This window comes from Adiantum capillus-veneris, chromosome 25 (genome assembly GCF_014529385.1).
Source record: "Adiantum capillus-veneris isolate H3 chromosome 25, ASM1452938v2, whole genome shotgun sequence".
Classification (NCBI taxonomy): domain Eukaryota; kingdom Viridiplantae; phylum Streptophyta; class Polypodiopsida; order Polypodiales; family Pteridaceae; genus Adiantum; species Adiantum capillus-veneris.
The window spans coordinates 55,224,726-55,249,250 of NC_140955.1; the positions used below are offsets into that span (position 1 = coordinate 55,224,726).

Genomic DNA, 24,525 nt, shown 5'->3' on the forward strand with positions numbered 1-24,525 from the left:
TGCTGTCAAGTCAAGACATGGATTTTGTACTCTAGATGAACTTTCTTGATATTGCAGCCCAGGATGTGTTTACTTAAAAGGGATAAGTTTGTTCTGCTGCTAAATATGCCGTTTGTAAAGGCATCTCAATATCACTGTTTACAAGACAGATGACATCATACATAACAGATATTTGCAGAAAACGTGTGAATTGTCTTTCAATTCAGGTAGATGTATCCTGTATATACATATTTAGAGCAGATGTCAATTGTACACAGAATTTTGAGCTGTAAATGGTATAGAATTTACTGTTGTCTCAATCATTAATAGCAGTGGGTAGTCTGTTCTTGAATGCGGCATGCATTGAATGCTACTGTCCTGTAAATGTTGAATGCTGAGACAATCTACTATCTCAATGCAAGTGAAATTTTAAGTGAAAACTTTTTCTGTGGCTAGAAAAGGATTCCTACACACCTGTTCTTCCTCTCCATCACTCTACCAGTGGCATCGAGGTGATGCGCAATCCACTACTTTCAATCTACTATTGAGGTGTTGAATGCTGGAACAATCTACTAACAGTGAGTTGACAGGAGGAAAGTGGTGGTTATTCTTAAGCTCAACATTGCCTCAGAGAGTCACACACCATGCTGCTCTTTATTTCCATAACCCTGGCATGTTGGAATGATTGATGCTAAAAAGGTCACCATTGCTAACAGAGCGCAAGGAGTAAAGCTAAATAATTTGCATTAAGGTTACTAGGTTCTGCTAGATTAGCTATGCATTGAATATCTTTGTCCAAGTTTGTACGTTATTAAAGTGTTGCCGGTACATACATTGCATACACATTGTATGCCATGATATGTGATGTTATGACCAGGAACCAAATAAAATCAATGGATTTAATTTGCTCTTGCAGCTAGGTTTTTGTCTGATCATCTGAGGGCATTTTCTCCCTGTTCAAGGATGAGGTGATATCATTGAATATGACTAAATTTAGTGCAATCATATCTGTTGCAGGATGGGTGAAATTTACTTGTGATGGCTAAATAATTAATAATGATCATGACCTGCGTCTCAGATCTTGACATAGATGACTATGTGATGTTATTGTAAAGTGTTCAATGATTAGGGTTCTTCGAGCCAGTGCATGGTTTGCAGTAGTGAAATAATGCATTGAAGCAAGAAGATTGTCTAATGAGTTGCTTTATTGAGCAATAATTGTGGACATCATCAAAAGTAAATGGTTACATCTCAAGTCTACTAGCTAGAGAGAATAAACAACCTAACAATGTCTCAATGTGCTCTGCTTGGCATTAAGCAATGACAAATGCGAACATCTGACATCTTCAGGAATGCTTCAAAAAAAAAGCTCATTCGTTTGGAGCAATGAAAAATTGTCCACACTAACCTGTGAAGTGCATTGTTCTAAAAACTGTGCAATTAAATAGGTTGATCAAGTTTTGATAGTGAGCGTTTGTAAAATCAATTGCCCACCTTGTAGATTGTTCTCTTTGTAGCACGCATAGACTGGCACCAATCCCAATGCTTTTACAAATTCCTTAACATCAGCAAAACGAGTAGGTGATCAAACCCCAACCACTATGACAAGCATACCAATCATTTATAAAGAGAAATCGCCTACCAATCCTACATAAGCTTGCTCTAGGATAACAAGATATTTATCCTCTTTTGCACGTGTAAAGATGGTTGTCTTTCCCTTCCGTTTGGTACCTAATTCTGTTAAGAGTGAAGTTTTGAGCTTCTTGTTTCCATGGCTCAACAAGTCATATTAGACAAATCCATTAAGTATTTTCCCCATGGACATTTGAAAGAGTGGCATTGAGTACATGCGATCTTATTTGACATTGCAACAACCGTATTCATGGTTGGCTTCTACATTCCAAGCCATCTTAGTTGTGCACGATCCTTGGCAAAATGCAACCCATTATTATCACATAGGCTCGCCATAAGTAGCAGATTTTCTCTCGCGATTCGATGCATAGAATAATGATTTCTTTTGTTGACTCTTGATAGTGCCTTCTTGCTAGGAGTGATAGATATGATTATTTTTGACTCGGTTCTAGTGTATCCTTACATGCTTAAAATTGAGAATGGTGGCGAATGTCTCCCATGAACAAACCGCTTTTGGGGTACACATGGAGTTAAGTGACAAGCTCATTGCTACTCATACACTTGGCCAAAATGGAGTTGTCGAGAGGATAAATCGCACAATTCAAGAGAGTTTGCAATATGTTACCTCATTCTAAGTCATCAGATGGTTTATGGACCGAAGCTATAAAGACCACATATCACATGATCAATAGATCATCAATGAAGGCACTAGATGATGATGTTCTTGAGGAAAAGCATGCAATGGTGATAGACCTTCGCATGATCCTTTGAGAGTCTTTGATTGTGACTCCATTGCACATATGCTAAGGATCTTAGAAAGAAGCTTGAACCAAAGACACAAAAGTACATTTGCTTTGCTACAGAGAAGATTGTGAGCTGGGCGATCATTTATGGGACCTAGTTTCTCATAAAATCCCAAAGAGGTGAGGTGAGGTAAGGAAGAATACATTTCAGGATGTCACTCCACTTGTTCATGAACAAAGACAAGGTTTTTCATGCAAACATGACTACAGTGAGAAGGTGAAATTTGGTTTCTAGGCTGCATCAGGAGAGGTTTGTGTTGAGCCTAGATTATATGATGTTAATTGATTATGGTGTAACATTTAATGCACTAATAACTTTTGTGTAGCGAAACTTGATAACATAGTGAGCATTTCATTAAGAACAAGTTCCTAATGAGTGTAGAGAGAGTACGTAATTTGTGAAAGCAACATAGCAATTTACACCTAGCTAATTTGGCATTGACAATACTTGAAAAGAGAGAAATAGAACAATTGATAATAGTTGAGGACTGGATTTACATGGAGGCGGTGGTCCCCCGCTTTGTATTATAGTTTCTTCCATAAAAGGAGACTTTGTACAATACAATCTTTGTGTTCCTTGACAAAACTAGCTAGTGCAATGAAGATGGAAGCTTCATGCACCAAATTATGCTTGAAAAACACACCTAGTGTCCCTAGCCTCAGTCCCAAGACCTTACACACCTTCAAAAATGGTGAGCTAGTCGGGAATGAGGATAGATTGAGAGGAAGAAGATGTATATTACAAGAAAGAAATATTCTCCTCACATAAACATTGTAATAGCATAGCTTAGCTTAGTAATTAGCATGGTAGAGGAGATGAGCATGCCATTGACGTTTGGCTCTCGGTTGGATTTGCATTCCATAGCCAAGAGTTGTTGGTGTAGGCCTCTACTTCTCAATGCTTGGGGATAGAGCTGGAGTTCTTGCACACATGAGTTGTGTGTGTGTGTGTGTCTGTGTTGCAATGTGTTAGACTAAAATGCTGCCCTCTCTCTCTCTCTCTCTCTCTCTCTCTCTCTCTCTCTTCTTGGTCGACCCCTCTTGCAAATTACTCATACTGGCTTCCCATTGGCCCCTGCAGAGCTTAGCCAATCACAAATTAGAAGCATAATTGATAGCCTTGTGACATGTGTCCCCCTTTTTCCTTTTGTGAGAGCTTTGATAATTAAATAATTCATTTAAATTCTCATTGGACCTTTTTGTCTTATGGCCAATAGGAATCAGGCAAGCCATTGGGTTGCTGGATGCTCATTGGACCCCTTGATAGACTGTCCAATAGTCTTCTAGGGAGCTTAATTTCTATTGGTTCTTTTATCAAGCATTTTTAATTTGATTATACTAATTTTACTCTAGCTTAATTCTCATTGGTCCACCTCTATGGCCATCCAATAAGATTTAAGGGAAAATTGGGGACAACTGGCCTAGGAGGATGGCATGTGTCCACTCTTCCCTTTGGGGAGAGCTTGGGAGTGTGTGTGTGTGTGTGTGTGTGTGTGTGTGTGTGTGTGTGTGTGTGCGCTTCTCTCTCATCCCCTACTATTAGGGCTCGCCCCCTCCTTTCTAAGTTGTGGGAAGATTTTTTGTCTTCCCATGAGCATTCAATTTCCCCCTACTTGGGCCATTGAACAATACAATTAAATTTAGGAACTTTAGCCTATGAAAGTCTTAATGGAGCTGAACCTTAAATCTTTTAAGCCCCATTGAAGCACATTGCTCTTTCGCAGACTATCCCCCTTTGGATCCCTATTTTTCCTCCTTTGGATCCCTAACACAGAGGTCGGTTTGGCAACCTTACCAATATTCTAGCTTTTAATCCCCTGGTACTTCCCCATATTAAATGATCAGTTTTAACATGAGAAAATCATTTGGGAGAATTAGATATTAGTTTTTATGACAATGGTGAACCCTTCTTGCTATGATTATCTCTATCATGGGATGACAAGCTTAAGTGGAAGAGCGCTATGAAGTCAGAGGGATTTTTTGCAAACGAGTTAAACTTGGGACTTAGTAACTTTTCCAAAATGGAAAGTTGCTTTGCCATGTAAATGGGTCTACATGTTGAAGATTAGACACAATGATGGGAAGCCAAAGTACAAGGCTATATTGCTGACCAAAGCTCTAAAATGTTGTTCTTGACTTATTGCTCTTCTCCTTTGTGTAGCACCCACGGTGCTCTTGGAAGTGATAAATGATCTACTGGGTTTTGTGGTGGCCCATAACTATGACATGCAACCTTTTGCTTGCAAGTTGCCCCTTTGGCCCTTTCTTTCCTTCTTCCAAACGTAGCTTATGAAATGGATAGCTAAATCATGTCGGGTGATGCAACACCTCCACTTCCCATCCACACATTCCTTCAATCATTGGCCTTTGATGGATTAGTCTTTTCACACATGGTCTTCACCTATTTTATCACATGGCCTTTTGACATCACAGTCTTAGGTGGAGAGGAGGTTCTCACAAGAGATGCAACAAAAGCCGACATCCCAACACTATACTTAAGTTATCTCTTATATAATGTGCCCATTTAAAATACTCAAGAGACTTGCATATATAGGCTACAAGCTTTATTTACATGCGCACTCTCATATTCATCTAATTTTTCATGTAAGTCGTTTACGTAAACACTTTCATAGGGATGACAATGTAGTTGATCAATAGGTTCTGGTTGATTTCATTTAGCTTTCCACCCAATTGCATGAACTTGAGCGCATTCTTGACTATCATGATTTATATACTCGTCATCATTTATGTTGATAAGCATTGGTTAAATGGAAAGATAGACCTAAAGAAGGTGCCGCTGAAAACATTAGTGTTCTTAAGAAGAAATATCTCACTTTTGTTTTCGAGGATAAAAACGCCTCCAAAGGGGGAGTATTGCTCAATGAATCCGCCATGGAGACTCTCCCTGTGCAAATAGGAGAGGATGGTGGGGTGGAATTGAGAGGTTCTTTCCTATGCTCTCATAATTTATTCTCCACATTCAGAGTAAATCCCAAAGCTAGTGATGCTCTTTATAAAAGAAGAAGAGTGTGGTGTGGTATGCTCTCACTAAAATTAACGAGATCCTTAAGCAAGAGTCCAAGGAAAAATAATATGTGGTACAATTGTGAGGGCCTATGCGAGGGTGTGTGCAATGTGCTATGGAGAAGGAGAAGACAGAGACATAAAGATTTTGGGTCGATTTCATAGCAGTAATTTATTCCTTTAGGATAATAAAAGTTGTTAGACATGGTTAGTGGACAGTAGCCACGCTGTTACTCTAAAAAAATCCCACGTAACGGCAAATGTGGCATAAGTGGAGTAAAACTAAAACAATGTACAAAATTTGTACAATCGTGAAGCATGAGAGTAGCTTCACCCCACACCTATCAGCTATATGCAATGTGCAAACTGTTCCAAAGCTAGGCTCTTTGTAAGAGCATCCATTGGATTGTCATCTGTATGGACTTTGTCAAGCTTGATCAGTTTATTTGCCAACACATCCTGTATGAAGTGATCCCTCACCTCTATATGTTTTACATTGGAACAAAACATGGGATTCTTTACCAAAGCAATAACATTCTCGATTATCACAATGCAACACTGGAATCTGCTGACCTTTTTCTAGATATCCCACTAAACATGCCAACCATAAAGCCTCCTTGTTGGCCTCTAACATTACAACATACTCAATGCCGTCTGTATTGGAAGAGGATATGCAATCCTGGAGACATGATCTCAAAGAGATAGCTCCTTTAAAAAATATGACAACATAGCCACACATAGACCACACTTGCTTGTTATACCTGAGGATATAATTCATCGCATCCCAATGTTCCTTGCTAGGATTAGCCATGTAACAACTAACTACTCCCAGTGCAAAGGCAATGTCTGACCTCGTAGTCACCATAGTGTACATGAAACTGCCTATCGCTAAGAAATACACAATATTATTTATCTTTGCCTTCTCAACATCCACTTTTGGAGAATCATTCTTTCTAAGTTTCACGAATGCCAACATTAGGGTACTCGATGCCCCCCGCCCTTTGCATATTGAAAGGATGCAATACTTTATATATGTACGATTCTCAAGAAAACTAAAGAATACCCTTTGACCTGTCATGCTTGATACACATACCAAAAAAGTGACTAGCTTCTCCCAAATCCTTCATAGCAAAAGTTTGACCCAACATTTGCTTCAAACTAGCAACATTGTGAGAGCTTTTACTAGCAAATTAGCCCTTGCCTCACAGTAATAGCAGATCCACAACATCGGATCTTAAATTTTTTAGATTTCGGCCATTGACAACGTCGTCGTCCTCGTCGACATCATTGTCATCTTTGACAACGTCATCATCATCGTCGCCGTCAAGTATCCCAGTCCAAGAGTCCTGCTGACACGCACATGCATGAGCACGTTGGCACACAAGGGCAAGCCCAAATTGCATACTCTCACTGCAAAAGAGATGGATGAATTGGTTAAAAACACCAAACCACCGATTTTTAAGGGAGAAGACCAAGACTACAATAAGGATGCAGTGAATATCTTTCTCAGCAAGTGGGATGGAATTCATGCCTTACGACGTACTCCAGATGCAGTCAGAGCTCTGCAAACTAGCTTAACTCTGGAAGGCAAGGCCTACAAATGGTGGATGTCTCTCAAGGAGAAGAACATCATACCACAGAGTTGGACAGCTTTTGAAGCAATGTTTAACAAGGAATTTTTGTCTACAAAAGAGGCCGATCGGAATTGGACGGCTTGGGACACATGTTCCATGCGCCAATACCCATCACTCCTTGAATATATCTCTCACTATCGGGACGTTATCCTCAAGTTGGAAGGCTTAGATACCTTTCAACAAGTATGGGGGTTCATACGAGGTCTGACACCCGAGCTTAAGAAGTATGTTAAGACCTAAGACCCTAAAACACTTGAGGAAGCCATAGTGAAAGCACATATTCATGATGATCCTGATGAGAAGAAAACACATAATAGTCACGTGCTTGCTAATATAGATGGTAATACACGCACACAGTATGGGCACAATAAAAGAAAATTTCTAGTTGCCAATTCAGATGCATCTAAAAACCCCAAGGGGTCCAGGGGTCCTCTCTCTCCTGAGGACTTTGATAAAGCCAAGAAAGAAAAATTATGTTTTCAATGTTTAGGAAGTGGTCATGGCAAAAAGGATTGTCCCAAGGGAAAATCTGCTGCTCAGGGCAAGGAGAAAGCAATGCACATGGTGCAACTGCTGCCTCTTGAGTCTTCCTCACGATTCTCTACAGTGGAAGTAACACACACTGAGGTGGTGCATGAATGCTATCTCAGAGCTTCCATGTGGAAACCAACCTTTGGACCACATGAGTTAGTACATATGCACGGATATCTGCAAGGACACAAGGTGTGCATCTTGGTAGATGACGGTGCTACTCACAATTTCATCAATTACGGATTGGTGAAAAAACTCAAACTACCTCAAACTTCAAGTATCCACCGCTACAAGGTAGCAATGATAAATGGATATGATACTGAAATATGGGATACTCAATGCCAAGCTGTTCCATTGGAAGTTTGGATTTTCAGGTTATGAACATGGAAAGGGCTGATGTGGTTATATAGGGAGTGGTTGCATAGCCTAAGACCATCACTGAAGTGTAGCTATGAGCACAACAACTTGATGTTTGACTCCCATGGCGCACATGTGTTGTTGTTAGGAGAAAAAGATATACCTTCATCACCACTGATTTGTACCACTGAGCTTATGCAGCTCGTTTTTGATAATGAAATAGATCAAGTTTTCTTGTGTTACTCACTACCTTCATCACCACTGATTTGTACCGCTGAGCTTATGTAACTCGTTTCTAATAATGAAATAGATCAGGTTTTCTTGTGTTACTCACTGTCTCATTTTCTTTCTAGCATTGAGTCTGTTGAACATTCCTCAACGCCGCATGCTTCTCTCTCCTCTATTCCACCAATTGCTAATTCTACACAAGCAAACATTGCTAGTCAATTACAAAAATTATTAAAGGAATTTCAAGATGTATTTCCTAATGATTTGCCATCAGGATTACCACCGACACAATCAATACAACATAGCATTGACGTGGCTGCATGGTGTAAACCTGTTAGTAAACCACCTTACCATATGAGTTATTCAGAAGCTGCTAGGTGGAACGTCAGCTTGCTGACTACCTTAGCAGAGGGTTTATACAACCCACTTCTTCACCATGGGCTTCGCCTATCCTCTTAGTGAAGAAAAAGGACGGCAGTATGCGCATGTGCGTAGACTACCGTGGCTTAAATGCGATTACAGTTAAGAACAAATACCCATTGCCAAGAGTAGATGAGTTGTTTGATAAGCTCACTCATGCTCGCATTTTTATGAAAATAGACTTGCGGTCAGGATATCACCAAGTCCGTATTCGACTTGCCGATATACCCCAAACTGCATTCCGAACACGGTTTGGACACTACGAGTACTTGGTGATGTCCTTTGGGTTAACCAATGCGTCCGCAACATTCATGACACTTATGGATAGTGTCTTGAAGCCATATTTGGGCAAATTTGTCATTGTTTTCCTCGATGACATCCTAGTCTATAGTGCTTCTGAAGAAGAACACTTACAATATCTCAGGCATCTGTTTGAGTTGTTACGCACAAACAAATTATATGCGAAGGAATCTAAATGTGATTTTCTAGAAGATGAAATTTATTATTTAGAGCATGTTATTTCAACTAATGGGCTATACATGGATCCAAAGGGGATAACATCCGGAAATGGCCTCCTAAAAATATGGAAGAATTACATCTATTTTTAGGATTTGCAGGTTTTTATCGAAGGTTGGTTAAAAACTATGCTCAAATTGCTATTCCTATGAAGGATCAACTAAAAGGCAAAGGTAAAGCTTTTCAGTGGGGATCCACTCAACATCAAAGTTTCGATACGCTCAAGGATGCATTAGCTACAGCTCCTATATATGCTATTGTAGATCCTTTGAAACCATTTGTTTTGGAAACGGATGCCAGTGACCTTGCTATTGGAGCAATCTTGTTGCAAGACGGACGGCCGATTGCATGTGAAAGCAAGAAGCTTGATGCAGCTCAACATAACTATTCTGCTTACGAACGCGAACTCTATGCAATAGTGTTTGCCTTAAAAACATGGCGGCATTATCTGTATGGTGCTCAGTTTGAGATTGTGTTTGACCATGAAAGCATCAAATGATTTACACAACAAACGGATTTGAAGGGTCGAAAAGCCAGGTGGGCCGAGATTCTTCAGGAATATGACGCCAAGGTAAGGTATCGCAAAGGCCGGTACAATGTCATGGCGGACGCTCTAAGTCGAATGCCAGAGATCAATTCGCTCTTGTTCAACGAAACTTCGTAGTGAATTTTTAGATTCTCTCAAAGGCAAATACGAGCATGATGAAGCATATTCCAAAGTGTGGAGCCATGTTCAAATTCTTCTCACTCCAATGACGTAGTGTACAATTAACCTCCACACCTAGTTCTCCTTTATCAAGTGATGAACTACAGCGATGGAAGCATTTCACCATCGACAATGGGTACCTACTCCGTAAGGGGAGAGTTTGTGTACCGACGGACAGAGACATTCGGCACCAAATTCTTTATGAATGTCATGATAGTCCAAGTGCAGGTCACCCGGGGATTAGAAAAACTTATGCTCTCGTACGACGACAATTTTACTGGCCAGGTATACATGGCTTTGTTCAAACTTATGTCTTGCATTGCCAAAAATGTCAAGTTAACAAAGCAGAGCGCCTGAAAGCAGGAGGACTCTGACATCCTTTGGAGATTCCCGATGGAAAATGGGAAAGCATTTCTATGGATTTTATTGTAGCTTTACCAACCACTGTATGAGGTCATGACTCAGTATGGGTTGTCGTAGACATATTGACTAAACTATGTAAGTTTATTCCGACCAAATCAACGGTTAAGACACCAGAACTAGCCAAGTTATTTGTGGACAATCTATACAAATTGTATGGTTTGCCAAGTAACATTGTTAGTGACCGTGATCCCAAGTTTAACAACCACTTTTTGAGATCTGTTATTAATCGATTGGGTACACAACTAAACCTCAATACAACTGATTATCTAGAAACAGATGGTCAGACGGAACGAGTTAACCAAGTGCTAGAGGATATGCTAAGAGCATATGTCAGCAAAAAACAGTCAGACTAGGAAGAATACTTACCTATTCTCGAGTTTGCCAATAGTGCTAAGCATGTCACAACAGGTTTTAGTCCTTTCATGCTCATGTACGGGTTTCAACCTAGGTCACCAGTTACGGTGGGGTTGGCAACCGAAAAACTTCAACAGGTTAAGGATTTTCTCCAAGACCACATGGATATGCTGAAACTTGCTTGTCAGAACGTCCGACAAGCACAGGATCGGTATAAGAAGTACGATGATGAGAAACGTCCGCAAGTTACCTTCGAAGAAGGGGAGGAAGTATTTTTACATGTGCCAGAACATTCAGAAAGTCTGAAAACTGGGCCGACACCTAAATTATCTCCGCGATATTGTGGGCTTTTCAAAATACTCAAGCAAGTAGGTGATCGTGCCTACAAATTATTACTACCTTCACATTCTCACATTCATCCGGTGTTTCATGTAAGCCGTTTACGTAAGCGGTTACATGGGGACGACAATGTCATTGACCAACAGGTTTTGGTTGATTTCATTGAACCTCCTACCTTAACGCATGAACCTGAACGTGTTCTTGATTATCATGAGTTGCGTATACGTCATCACGTACGTCAACAAGCCTTAATCAAGTGGAAAGACCGACCTGAAGAAGGTGCCACTTGGGAAAACATTAGTGTTCTTAAGAAGAAGTTCCCCACTTTTGTTTTCGAAGACGAAAACTCTTCTTAAGGGGGGAGTAATGTCAGAACACCGGCAAGGCCGGACTAGACAAGGGCAGGGCCGGGCTAGGCGGTGTGGAAAGGGGGTCCAACTAGGGCAAAGGGCCAGGGGCTTTGCTATATAATGGGTGGTTGGGTGGTGGAATCTCAGGCTCTAGCTTCCCTTGTCTTACATAGAATGTGCTGAATTTTTTTGAGAAGAACCAAGATTTTCAACAAGGAAGCGTACTGAAATTCCTAAAGATTGTCATGGAAACTTTTAAATGTTCTATAAGCTTCTCAGATTAATTGTAGGCCATTTCAAACTTGGAAAAAAACACGACAAGATCTCTAGAAAATTTTATGATGTTTTTTAAATGTTTCATAAGGCTTCTGAAGTTTCTAAGCTTGGGACTACCATTCCAACGAACTTTGTAGCTCAACTAGTGGCAATTTTTTGAGCATTTTCTCTCTCCAACCTTTAGAGGGATATTCATATTTTAAGCATGAAGCTCACTGTATGAAAATTACTAGTATAACTTAAGCGCATTTGTTTAGATTTTTGGTGCAAGGAAACCATTTTATGAGTAACTGGATGACGTGCTCAAGAATGTCTTCTATGCCATTTTACTTGCTCTAGCAATTGATATACGATTTTAGTAGTTGATATACCATTTTACTTGCTCTAGCAATTGATATACGATTGTTACTTGTAGGAGAGTTTGCATTCTTGAAGTGGAACAATGTAGCTCCTCATGGCATTCTTTATCAACTCTCATCTTTCAAAAGCAAGTGTATGCTAGTTACCTTTCCTCAAGCACACTTGTCAAAGTTTTTGGCACTCTACAAAGTAAGGCATATTCAAGAATCTTAAGGAGATCCTTAAGCTCTTTAGAAATGAAGCATGCTACAATCTCTCATCGAGATGATGGGCATTGTCCACACTAAACTTCAAAGAGCAATGAGCAAGTCCCCAAAACGTTCTTTTCATTTGTTTTTATAGGAATCTTCGGAGATGCTTTTGTGAAAATTAGGTGAAAAGGGAGGGGACCGACAAGTGGAGGAGGGAGAGAATGCTAGTGAGAGACGGGATGCCATGTGAAAAGCTATAAGAGATATTTTTTTCTTCTTCTGTCGTGGGCGGTGGTCGAAAGCCTTGTATTGTGTGAGCACTGTGTACGTTGGGGTGGACCATACAATGGCGGGAGGGGGGCGCAGGACTGTGCACAACACGATGGAGACGCAATGCACGAGGCACATACCCACGATGAGAGAGGGAGGGCGATGCTCACAATGTTGGTGTTTTTGTGTTCAAGGGCTGCAGCAAGTCAAGGACACGAGCCAGGGAGATGCAAAGCCTAGATGGGCGAAGAGAGAGAGAGAGAGAGAGAGAGAGAGAGAGAGAGAGAGAGAGAGAGAGAGGGCCATGAATGCCGCCAAGCTGCACGCATACGTGATTGCATTTAGAGAAATGCCTCCAGATCATCGCTCTCTCTGTCTGTGTCGTTTGTCTACAACAAATGCATGGAGGGGAAATGTGATCCTAGGATGGTGCTGGTAGATGGGACGCAGGGGCATCGCAAGCGAAGAGAGACACTGAGCGTTGATGGCATCGCAAACGAAGAGAGACATCATGTCCATGTGCTAGAGCGAGGTGCGGAATGGTGATGGTGATGCGAAAGTGAGGGGGTATTGATCAAAAGCGAGGCGAGGGAGGAGGAATGAGGGGGTATTGATCAGAAGTGAGGCGAGAAGGTGGAGGGGGAGAGCTCCGTGGGAATAGCCGCTAGTAGACTTTTGCTTTTAGGAACATTTGGTGAGGAATCTTGTGATGTAATTAATTAATGGATTTGAAGAATGGACCCCTAGGCTTTGAGTAGGTTTTAAAAAAGGAAATGCATGTTTCATTTTGATAGGATTAGATGAAATGGGAGGCAGTCAAGTGACCCAATTTCAAGCAAGGCTAGTTTTTGAAGGCTTTGATGCCACCCTTTGAAGGCACTCTCATGATCAAGTCAAAGGGAAGAAAAGTAGGCTTTGACACTAAGGTAAGATTTTCTTTAGTCTCAACCGTATCTTCATATAGGGTAGGTTAAACTTCATAGTTCTGTATGAATGATGTGTGTTATATCCAATCCCAGTTGTGTGTTCATGTATACAACACACAAACACAATCGTGCGCGTGCACGCGCACACACACACACACACACACACATAGTACCCAGGTCAAAGAATATAACATTTATAAAGACTTCATTTGGCCAGCATGTGGGTGTTGTGACAAAAACACACAAACTTCTATCCCCTAGAGACACTTTAGTCATGGAGTTGTTTTAAGGTTGCTTGTATAGTGCCGCCATGAAGTTCATAGCCTATGTTATCTAGTGCGATGGGGCAATTCGAGAACAAGGTGGAGAAGAGTCACACAGGCCTGTTGAAATCAAGGGAGGAATGAGAGTTATGGGAAATAGGTCTAAACGAGTACTTACAATCACATATCATTTTTGTTGTGCTTTAATATAAATTTGCATTGTCCATTAATTACAAATGTCTTATATGTTGTTACCAAGAGTCCCACTTAAACAACAAGGTGAAAAGGGCACATTGACATTTCAAAATAAACTAAAATGAAATAAAATAAAAAGATCCATTGACAACTTAAAACAAAAGAATATTCCAACTCTTTCGTACAAAGATGTCGGTTTACAAACATAAAAATAATATTTAACGATTTAATGAACTTGAATTTCATGAGGCATTAAATGAAATGATTCTGTCACAAATTTAAATATTTAGAAAAACTTCATCAAGTCAGTACTTCATATCATGGGATCAAAATCCTATGAATGCACTTCTTAATCCCTTGTTCTCTAAGGCTTTTTTGAGCATGCCTAAAAGGAGGGTAGGTTGAAGAGTCCTCCTCTTTGGAGAATCTTAACTTCTAAGTTGTAATAGAAGAGGGAGAGGTGATAAGTAAGGAGTTGGTCAAAATTGAAAGGTTGAGGTTGAGGTTGAGGTTGAGAGAGAGAGAGAGAGAGAGAGAGAGAGAGAGAGAGAGAGAGGTTTTGGGCGGGGCAATGAAAAACAAAAGGGAGGGAAGGGGGGGGGGGGGGGGGGGGGGAACGAGTCCATCAAGATGTATCCCACGAGATTTGAACTCAGACCTACAACATGTTGAGAGAGACAGAGAGAGAGAGAGAGAGAGAGAGAGAGAGCTTGCCATGACGTTTCGATGGTGTCGGTGAGAGCGTTTACGCTTTCACCATGACGTTTCGATGGTGTTGGTGAGAGCGTTGGTGGCTGTGTGCAAGGGTGTGGTGCGGCACTGGTGGACCCGTGGTGGGCTTCCAGCACTTTATGCACCGAAAACGGTCACCGTTGCATTGGATGTGCGCAACCTGAGAGAGAGAGAGAGAGAGAGAGAGAGAGAGAGAGAGAGAGAGATGATGGTAAGGACGCATTCTCACACTACAGATCTAGCGTTTTGGGGTATGTGAGCAGTTTTGGCTGCTGTGAGTAAACGGCATTGTAGAAGCTTGTCGTTTATGGACGATGCATGAGAGAGAGAAGAGAGAGATGGACAACATTTCTCCAACTCTGCTGAAATCGGTAGAGTGGAGGCATAGAAGCAATGTTTTCAGAACGCGACAAAAGCCTTGCTTGCGTGTGCAAAACGCTGCCACATTGCGCATGCGAATGTGCTCTAAGTTGTAACGTTGTAGGCTATAGACTATAGTAGACTATGTCTTTTAAAATGAGAGGAACAGGCACATGCATTGTAGACCTGGTCTCTTGTTGCTGTGAAAATTGAAGAGGCACCTTAACCGAGGCCTCTGACCCCACGGTAGTGTATTGATCATGTGTGGGCAAGCAAAGCCAGTAATACACGCATTGTATTGATCGTCTTCCTGGCGCGGCTCGAGCTTTTCTTCACGAATTTATTCTCATTCTGGCGCAGATTCCTCCGATCTGAGCTGCCTCCTGCTTATTCCGTGGTCTGCCTTTTAGGGTTTTTCTGCGCACAAGGGTCTTTTTTGCACTCTGGGTCGCATTGATATGCGTATTGCAGTCAACAGATGCAATCCAAAACGAGGCGCAGAGTTTTTGTGTTATCAACCACTCCACTGGCAATCAAAGGGGTACCAGGTTGTTCAAACACAGGGATTGATCAAACCTGAGGCTGCTTTTGGAAGAATTATCTTGCTCTTAGAAAAATAACTTCGGCAGACTGGCGTTTTGACATGGCTGATTGTCTCCATGTACTTGAAGAATGGGATTGGGAGAACATTTTCACGTCATCTTTACTCGAGCATGATCTGCCATGGCATGGTGAACTTTCAGAGCCAGTGTCAATGAAGGCAGCAGCAACACCTTCACATGCCAGCATCCATGTGAGTGTCCCATCCTCCACCATTCCAGTAAACTTCACAAACTCACAACTGTCGGTAAAATCAGGCAAAGAGGCTGATGATCTTGGTACGCCTAGTGATGTTATTGCCACAAATACATCTGATGGCAGCCTAGATAGCAGTGGTTACAATCATGACACTGCAGTTTCTAGCCACCATATGCCATCATTTGAAACCTCTCTCATCAACCCTCCTGCTGCACGCTATTCCAAGAAAAAGAAGAGGGATCCTCGGCTTGATTGCCCAAATTTTCTAGCAGGAAGGATACCATGCTCCTGCCCAGAAGAAGATGAACTTGAGGCCGATATTGAAGTGGAGCCTCTCGTAAAGAAAAGGTCCAAGGTAGGAGCTCGTTGCCAAGTACCTACCTGTGGAGAAGACATAGGCCATTTGAAGGGTTACCATCAACGACACCGGGTCTGCCTAGAATGTGCAAACTCGCCCAAGGTTATGCTTAAGGACCTGCCTCATCGGTACTGCCAACAGTGCGGCAAGTGCGTACTTTGATGCACGTTGTACTTGCCCAGGATGCATGGCATGTGCTACACTTCTTTGCAGATGCTGATTTGAGTTTTTTCTTTTCCAGATTTCATCGGCTCTCTGACTTTGATGAAGGTAAAAGGAGCTGCCGAAGAAAGCTCGAAAGGCACAATAGGAGGCGGCGGCGACGCCTTGTGGATGAGGAAGGAGAAGCTCAAGATTGTGAGGCTCGGTCACTTGGGATTGACATTGATAATAGCAACTTACAAGAAGGTATACCTGTTCATAGCTCTATCATTACACACCTTTTGAGATCGTGACCACTCATCCGACCTTGTGCTTTCTTCTTAAGTGTGCTTCTCTTTAAGCGGCTATGAGTACTTGGTTGAATGCAGCTTTGTTCGTTGACACTTGCTCCACTTGCTCTAGGTGCAGCCTCGTTTTCAGCTGAAAAGTTTGCTATGTGGCTTAGTTTTTCATTCCCACTCAATGCTTCTTGAATACAAATTTGCAAAGTGACCAGTGATCTGAGCTATTGTGAATCTGGTTAGCAGGGGCTGCAATTCTGAATGCTCAGACTGTGGTTACTTCAACAAAACGAAGCCAAGGCATGACCCGTGCAAAACAGAAAACAAAAGGTACACATTGCACACATATCGATTTATGTATCTACCTATCTATGAAGAAAAAACAAAAAACAATAACCTGGAATTTAAAACTTCTGTTGAGACCTACAATCAGGACTGCAAGTAGTTCAAAGCTAGTTAAGCACAGAGTACAATTGCATGTGAGTCACTGTGCAAGCTGCTACCAAGCAATGATCTGCCAGAAGTGGCTCCCCCATCTTGGGGGCTGATTTGCGCTCCGGTTCTGAGAGAAATCAAGGGCTGAAAGCTGGCTGCAAAAAACCGCAGCAGATCTATCGCGTAAAGCAAGGCTGAAAATGCAGAGGATGATGGAGCTGACGATGGACAACAATGGGAGTACTCAATACGGCGAGGGAATGGCTGAGAAGAGGCTCAATGGTCTCTATCTCTCCCTTTACACATCTCTATTGCTCTCTCTCATTCCCTCTCTTCACAGAAAGTAAAAGGAACCATCATTCAATCTAAAAGCTATCACTAACGCAAGGAAAAGAGTAAAAGATTTGTGGAAGTAAAAAGTCTAGATCTTGTCACCATTCCAATTCCGTTGCACCTGACAATGGATGACATCCACCATTCTCCACATGTCCAACTGTTGCATGGCAAGTTCCACATGTGCATATCTTGATAAAACGATTGAACATGGGTAGCTATTCTACAAGCCTCAACACTAAAGGGCACGGGAGATTTATTGAAGCTCAAGCGGTGGGATCCACGACAGCGAAGTTCGGACACGAAGATCAAGACGCGCGCAACCGTAGGATGCCGAGGTAAACTAGGACACCAAAAGTAAACTTGGACAAGCGGGGGGCTGTTCACGTTTGTTTATCATTTGCCGGTTTGCCCATATGTAAACTTCCCCGTCGCGGGCGTAGCGGTTAGTGCATTGGGCTCTCATGGTGGTGGCGAGGGTTCGAATCTCCATGCCCGCCATGGGCGCCCATTTTGTTCCACCCTCAATCCCCCTCGAGATTCCCCCTTTCGACTTGCGCCGCCAATCCCATCTCTTTCTACCCGTGCTCTTTAGTGCCGTGGTTCTACAAGTGGCTCAATTGCTTTGCTTGTTTGATTGTACGGATTTCCGTGTTTTGCGTTGGCTGACGACATGGCAGTTGTACGGGTTTTCGTAAATTATGGTGGCAGATTTTTGGCTTTGCTTTTGGACCAGAAGCTTTTGAGTTTGAAGGCTTTTTATTGTAAACTGCATTTGGGCTTGGGGCCTTTAAATATGAGGTTAGGGCTCATTCTTTGGCATGCTTCCTAGCGAAGATGCAAAGTCTGGAGTACCGGCTTGTACTGTGTTGATGCAATATAAAGAAATACCGAAAGGGGCGCCAAGGTTTGGGGCCAATACTCTCTTGGGTGGAATTCCGTCACTCCGTGTCGTGTGTCGTCTCTCTCTCTCTCTCTCTCTTTCTCTCTCTCTCTCAGTTCAATTGTTATTGAAGTACTAAAAGTCTGTTTAATCTGTTCTTTTCTATTGGCACGTGGTGCTCGTCTTGTGACAGAAATGGTGAAGATTTAGGTTTTACACTTCCACAATCCTTTTTTCTTTCCTTAGGTTAGTGATTCCTTTTAGCTTAAGTGATGGTTCCTTTTACCTTTCCTTGAAGAGAGTGAACGAGATTGTGGTAGAGATGTGGAGGGAGAGAGAAAGAGAGAGAAGAGGAGAATGAGATTTGATGGGGTCCAACCAACCCTCTCAAGCTCCCCCACACCGTTGCCGATGTGATATTTGCTTTTGATTGCGTAAATGGAATGTACATACATGAAATACCTCAAGTGCAGTCTTTATTGACATGAATGGTGAATGAACTCCTCAAGACGAGGCACCTTCTGTTTTGATGCACCTTTGGATCCTTCTCGATGTGGGATTGCAGATGGCCACCAAGGGGAAGATCTGGGGCTGAATTGCTCTCTATGTGAGAGGAATGAAGGGCTGTCATAAGATGGGCACCACGTGCCAATAGAAAAGAACAGACTGAACAGACTTTTAGCACTTCAATAACAACTGAACTGGACGAGAGACGACACACGACACAGTGGTAGAATTCCACCCCAAAGAGTATTGGCCTTAAACCTTGGCGCCCCTTCGGTATTTCTTTATATTGCATCGCACAAGCCGATACTTCACGCTTTGCATCTTCTCCCAGAAGAGTGCGAGAGGATGAGCCCTAGCCTCATATTTAAAGGCCCTTGGCCATTAAAAGCAGTTTACATAAAAAGCTTTAAACTCAAAAGCAATCGGTCCAAAAGCAGGCGCTCAAAAGTTGCCAGCATAAATTACAAAAATCCGTACATACTACAGCTGCCACGTGAACAGACAACACAAAACGCGGAAATCCGTACAGTCTACCACGTCATCATGTCAGCGCAAAATCCGGGCTGTCCATACAGTTCTGCCACATCATCAACTCTCCACGTTGTCTTTTGTGTGTTTGTGAGGATCCAGCTTTATTTTAATTTCTTTATGTCACTTGGGCCCTATCGGACGGGGTCCATAAGTTGGTAGGACTTTTCTTCTGCTGTTGCTTGTTCTTCTTAGGGTTTAGGCCCCTCGGCCGTGATCTTAAGGTTGGCTCTGTTCTTCACTGACTTGACACGTCAACAGTTTGTGACCAGGGCTGAAAACTGGCTGCAAAAATGCAGATCTAGCTATAGCGTAAAGCAAGGCTGAAAACGCATATCTCGATGATGCCGATGATGGACAGTAATGGGAGCACTCAATGGGGCGAGGGAATGGCCGAGGAGAAGCTCAATGGGTTGCCGAAGTATTGGGCCGCAATGAAAGATGGCCAGTGATCGCAGATCCGAGTTGATCCGGCGAGGGAAGCGTTGAAAACTGAAAACTAGGGCTGATTTTCTGGACTAGGCAAGCGTTGGGCTGATCTAGCGTCTTTAGGCCAAAATGGTGGGGCTGATGGCTTGCTGTAGAAAACGCTAGCTGATCTGAGCAAAAACATTGGTTGATTGGTCCTCTTGTAGCTAGTTCTAGAAATCTGCAAGCAACTTACTCAATTGATGGGCTGTCAGGCTCCCTTTATAGGCAAAATATTTGGCTTATAAATTTGCTGAGGGCTAAGTAGGGCAAACTGTCCATCACACCCAACAAATAAATCATAAAAATGATTTATTAATAAATCTGACTAGGGGTCAATTCCCGGGGGGAACTGTTGCACATTTGCCCAGCCGGGAATCCGATGGATGCGGGGAATGGATCGTTGGATTCCTCTAACCTAAAACTACATGCGCATCATGCTAGATGCCCACCATAGTGTAATCACATCTGTCAAAACATGTGTACAAACCATTTATGCAAGAGGGTTTCAAAACTGGAAAATTGGCTGTAGAAGTTGATGACGTGGCACATAGAGCCATATGCTCGTGACAGTTTTGGGCAATCCTTCTCTCAGAGATTAACTGAGGTCTTTGTACTCTTTCTCTCTCTCTCTCTCTAGTGTGCAAGTGTGCTGTGAGCTTTATTTCATCTCCATTGCATTGTGTATTGAAGTTTGCTGTCTATTCACTACCTGGTGCTAGTCCCAACCGTGTTAACTTTTCACGACGACTTTAAGTGAGAGATCTTGCACCAGTGTCTCAAATCTAAACAACAGCGGCTAGAGAAGATAGTGTGGGCTGGAGGCTCTGTCTACGGGTATGGACTATGGGGTAGTTGCCTACATATAGGCCCTCCCCGTCTGTGGTGGTGATTTCATTTTATTGGTCACTTTCCCATTGTATATGGGTTTGCCCTAGTTTTTGAGAAGATCAGGTTGATTAGCCTCAGCTGTTTGTAAGTAGTTTCTTTACAAGGATTCTATTTTTCTGCTTTATTTCATGAACTGAATGCTTGTTTTGTCACATTAGGGGAAAGCATTTTCCAGGATGTTACACCCCTATTGCCCACGGACGATCAGTGTGCAAATGATGATTCCTCTGGAAGTGTACAGAGGTTTGAAGAAGACATAAACAGCTCCAACAAACGGAATCTTGATGAACATTGTCCGCTTAATGTACTGTTGGAGAACGGCAACGAGCATATCGAAGAAGGTTCAAGGAGCTTAAAACATACTTTGAAGGTAGTTCCAGGGACATCGTATGCATCAATTGGACAATGGAAACATACTGACTATGTTTCACCTGTAAGTTAATACTTTTGAAGTGGTGGTTTCTTTCAAGATTGCTTGTGATGATTTACATTTGTTTGTCCCCTATTTTCCCCAGTGCCCAACTGGCCGCATATCATTCAAGCTGTATGATTGGAATCCGGCAGATTTTCCTCGAAGGCTACGCCAGCAGGTGAGACACAAAAAAAAATTATGAAGCCTAAAGCTTCGCTCATTTTACTTATGCTCTGTTATTAACATGGGTAGAGGCTTTTCATAACAGATTTTCGATTGGCTAGCAAACATGCCCGTGGAATTGGAGAGCTATATTCGGTCGGGCTGCATAATATTGACGTTTTTTGTTACAATGCCACAAGTCATGTGGGACAAGGTCAATAATCATTTTGTATGCCAGGACTTAATCTCATGACTAGTTAGCTTTGTGAATGTAGTGGAGTGTGACGTTCCATTTTATGCCCTTGAAGGTATTGGCTGAATGGAAGGGACAAGTGCAGACTTTTATCCTCAAGTCAGGAGTCAAGTTGGTTGGAACTGGGCAACTTTCTATGCCGTTGGTTGAGAAGAGCTTAGTTTTGAAAGATGGTATGCTTGTGAGCATGGTGCCTGCCTCATTATTTTGCAATGTAGTTTTGGTTTGAAATTTTCATCTGATTTTTCCTCGATACTCCGTAGGTAAGGCTACAAGTGCGTTTTGTAAAGATCTGTTGGCCCCATTTGTAGTGGATCTTTACCCTCGTAGTTTAGAGGCAGGCTGCCACACACAGATTTATGTCTTTGGTTTCAATTTTTCTGGAGGAAGGTTCCTATTATCTTTTGGAGAACAATATGTGGAATGCAGTGATTGGGAATCAGTCGACAGGTCTCATTTCACTGCCCACAAAATTTGGAACAGCTTAGGAAACATTGAAGTCCAGAAGGTCAATGTATTCTTACCAGATTCGGAGACATTTGGGCCAGCATTTGCAGAGGTTTGTTTTAGCAAATTTATGGAACATTTTACTCAACTCTTTTGAGTCTTTGAACTTTCCGTTCTGATTCTTCAGGTGGAAAGTGTCCATGGGCTGAGTAATTTTGTGCCCGTCCTAGTTGCAGATAAGTCTATTTGCTCGGAAATCAATACAGTCAGGTTAAACTATATATCCTCTGCGTCATCCAATATCTGTGTCAAGTCTCTTGGTAAGGATGTGAAAGCCTTGAGATCACAATTTGGCATGGATATACTTACTGACTTGGGCTGGGCCTTAAAATACATCACTCGGCCTCTTCCTGTTGACAAGTTTGAACTGAGGGAAGCTTTGATCGATCGGCTTCAAACCTTGCACTTGTTTTCTTTGGAGCATCGCTGCCATGCGGTCGCACGTCTTGTTCAGACAGCCGTCGGTAATTTCATTCAAGGTGGTAATGTGCGGAACACTCCCGAAATGCTGAAGGGCATGAAAGCCTTAAATATTTCTGGTAGGCTCCATTTTTCTAAGGGGACAGCAGTAAAAGGCCAACTCACTCCGAGATCGGCCGCCGATGATGATAGCATTCAAGCAGTTGACAAGCCAAATAAGATCAAGGTAGGCACTGATATACAATTGCAGGTGATGTTAAGCTTTCCCACTTTCTTTCTCTTCCACATGAATGTTGTGAAAGGAGCATTTACAGTAGTTTTGATGCTGATGCTCATGCTTTTGCATGAAGGGGTTACAAGGACCAAAATGTGCACAACAGCAGGTGCATCTTACCCGAAGGAGTGAACTAGCCGAAGGCGGTCACGACAGTAAGATGGACATTTTACCAATAGAAGAGCCTTTGCTAGAGGAGAGGATTTCCATTTCTGAGGAGGGATGGAATCTAAAGGCATGCTGGGCTTTGTCATCGAGCTGGCAAAGGAAACCAGCTACAGGAACCTCGACTCTATGCACCAGCAACAAAAAGGTTACTCGAATACTTGTCACAGCAGTGGCAGTTGTAACAGTATGTACAGGGATGTGTTTTATGCTGCAGCATCCACATGAAGTTGCAGAAATGTCGATGTCTTTGAGACGATGCTTATGGGGCTCTAATGACCTCACCCATGTGTGATCATGACTATGGTTGGGGCAGGCAAGGTTGGTGAATTGGCTCATTCAAGCTTATTCCTGACAGAAATGATTGGCTTGACGTATACTAAGGCAGACAGCTTCGGCAATGTTTGCAACCGGCAATATGTCTATTGTCGAAGTTCTCATCGACAATGCGTAAGGAGTATTCAAGCGGGCTTATGCGTGCGGTCGAGGCATTTGCTGTTTGGCAGGTTGATCAACAGTGAGGTTGTATACTTGTTTGGTGAGTGTGTACATCATAAAAACACTGGTCTACCGAGGCTCTTTGTTACATTAGGAGAGAGGCACCACATTAAGAACAAGATATATTAGTTTGTTGTATGAAAAAATTGGAAGAGTTTGGCTGGTTTCACCTTGCAGTACAGCAATGGTACGTGTTTCGACAAATGATGATGGATGCTCCAGAGGATATAAGGCTGCAGCTGGGAAGAAATATGGGCATCAAGAATGATGTACACCTTTGTGCCTTGAGTGCAAGCGGCTCTTTTTTTTTTGACAAAATTGCGGGCCGTGCGCAGAGGGGAGGGGGGCTCTCTTTTCCAGAATGCCAGTGTGACTTTTTATCACACAGGGGTTTTAGTGCCCAAAACCTATCTCACCTTGGCCCTACAATACATTGTCTACTCTTTTGTAGTTATTGGATTGTTTTGCTGTTTCAGGATCAGAAGAGTGTGTACATTGCCCATGCGGTCAGTTGTACAAGTGTAGATGAGGTCAAGAATGGGGCCTTCATAAATTGTGTTAAGCTTTAAGTTACTGTACTTTCTTTTTATAGGTCATACCTATTTTGAGGAGGGTTTTAGCTTACTAAAGTTCACATTCTTGTATGTATTACCAATAATCATGGATCACGTCTCATCATCGGACCTAAAGAAAATTATCTCTATACATTATAATTAAAGAATCAAAGTTTAAACTCAAAATTGTAGGTATAACACATTAAATTTTTTTAACATTCAGCAATTATACACTATTATTTAAAGTTTAATTTGCTTTCGCATATCAGAGAGGGACCTGTTGGCTTCTCTTTAAACAAGTATTGGCCCTACTTGTTTATCTGTTGCCAACAAATATAAACACATAGATTAGAGAGGGAGAAAATAAGCACGTAGCTTTGAAATCCATGAAAATTACACGGGTGCTCTGTTGTCCACAAGTTTAAACACCCTTGGCATACGCCTCCCTTCTGTTGGAGTGTAGTGCCAACAAATGCCTGATGATAACACTTATATTTGGTGTCAAGGATTGATCTCTTTATAGCATAGAAAACAACCAATTTTCTATGTGGATTGACATTATCCTCTTTTTGTTTGCCAAAGAAGTCATTTGATCATTTATCACCATTAAGTCCTCACCTCTCACTTAGATTACACTTGCTAGAGGTGTTTCCGTGTAGAATTTTGATATGAGGCTCATCTTGAGCTCCTAGAAAGTTTGAGAATGACTTGCACACTATTGACATTAGCTTAATTTTAGCAAGTTACTTTTTATGTCTATTGCACTC

The 24,525-nt window shown here is 42.1% G+C and overlaps 1 protein-coding gene across 2 annotated transcripts; it reads left to right on the forward strand.

The window, feature by feature from the left end:
• Positions 1 to 14,762: 14,762 nt before the first annotated feature.
• On the forward strand, positions 14,763 to 23,882 carry SPL7 (squamosa promoter binding protein-like 7). Of its 2 annotated transcripts, XM_086499580.1 has the most exons (10): positions 14,772 to 16,174; positions 16,267 to 16,433; positions 16,715 to 16,798; positions 20,672 to 20,946; positions 21,029 to 21,103; positions 21,194 to 21,301; positions 21,396 to 21,513; positions 21,604 to 21,899; positions 21,975 to 22,493; positions 22,618 to 23,882. In XM_086499580.1, the coding sequence occupies exons 1-10, from the start codon at positions 15,513 to 15,515 to the stop codon at positions 22,999 to 23,001; spliced, it is 2,688 nt and encodes an 895-aa protein (XP_086355706.1). In that variant the 5' UTR covers positions 14,772 to 15,512; the 3' UTR covers positions 23,002 to 23,882. The 2 variants fall into 2 exon arrangements, with proteins under 2 accessions (XP_086355707.1, XP_086355706.1); XM_086499581.1 differs by lacking the exon at positions 16,715 to 16,798 and having other exon boundaries at positions 14,763 to 16,174.
• The last annotated feature ends 643 nt before the right edge of the window (positions 23,883 to 24,525 follow it).

Bases quoted from the DNA above. Each gene is read 5' to 3' on its own strand.
- SPL7 (XM_086499580.1), top strand. From the start codon at position 15,513: ATGGCTGATTGTCTCCATGTACTTGAAGAATGGGATTGGGAGAACATT. The intron at 16,175-16,266 runs GTGCGTACTTTG...TTTCTTTTCCAG, and splicing joins TACTGCCAACAGTGCGGCAA to ATTTCATCGGCTCTCTGACT. The intron at 21,514-21,603 runs GTATGCTTGTGA...GATACTCCGTAG, and splicing joins GAGCTTAGTTTTGAAAGATG to GTAAGGCTACAAGTGCGTTT.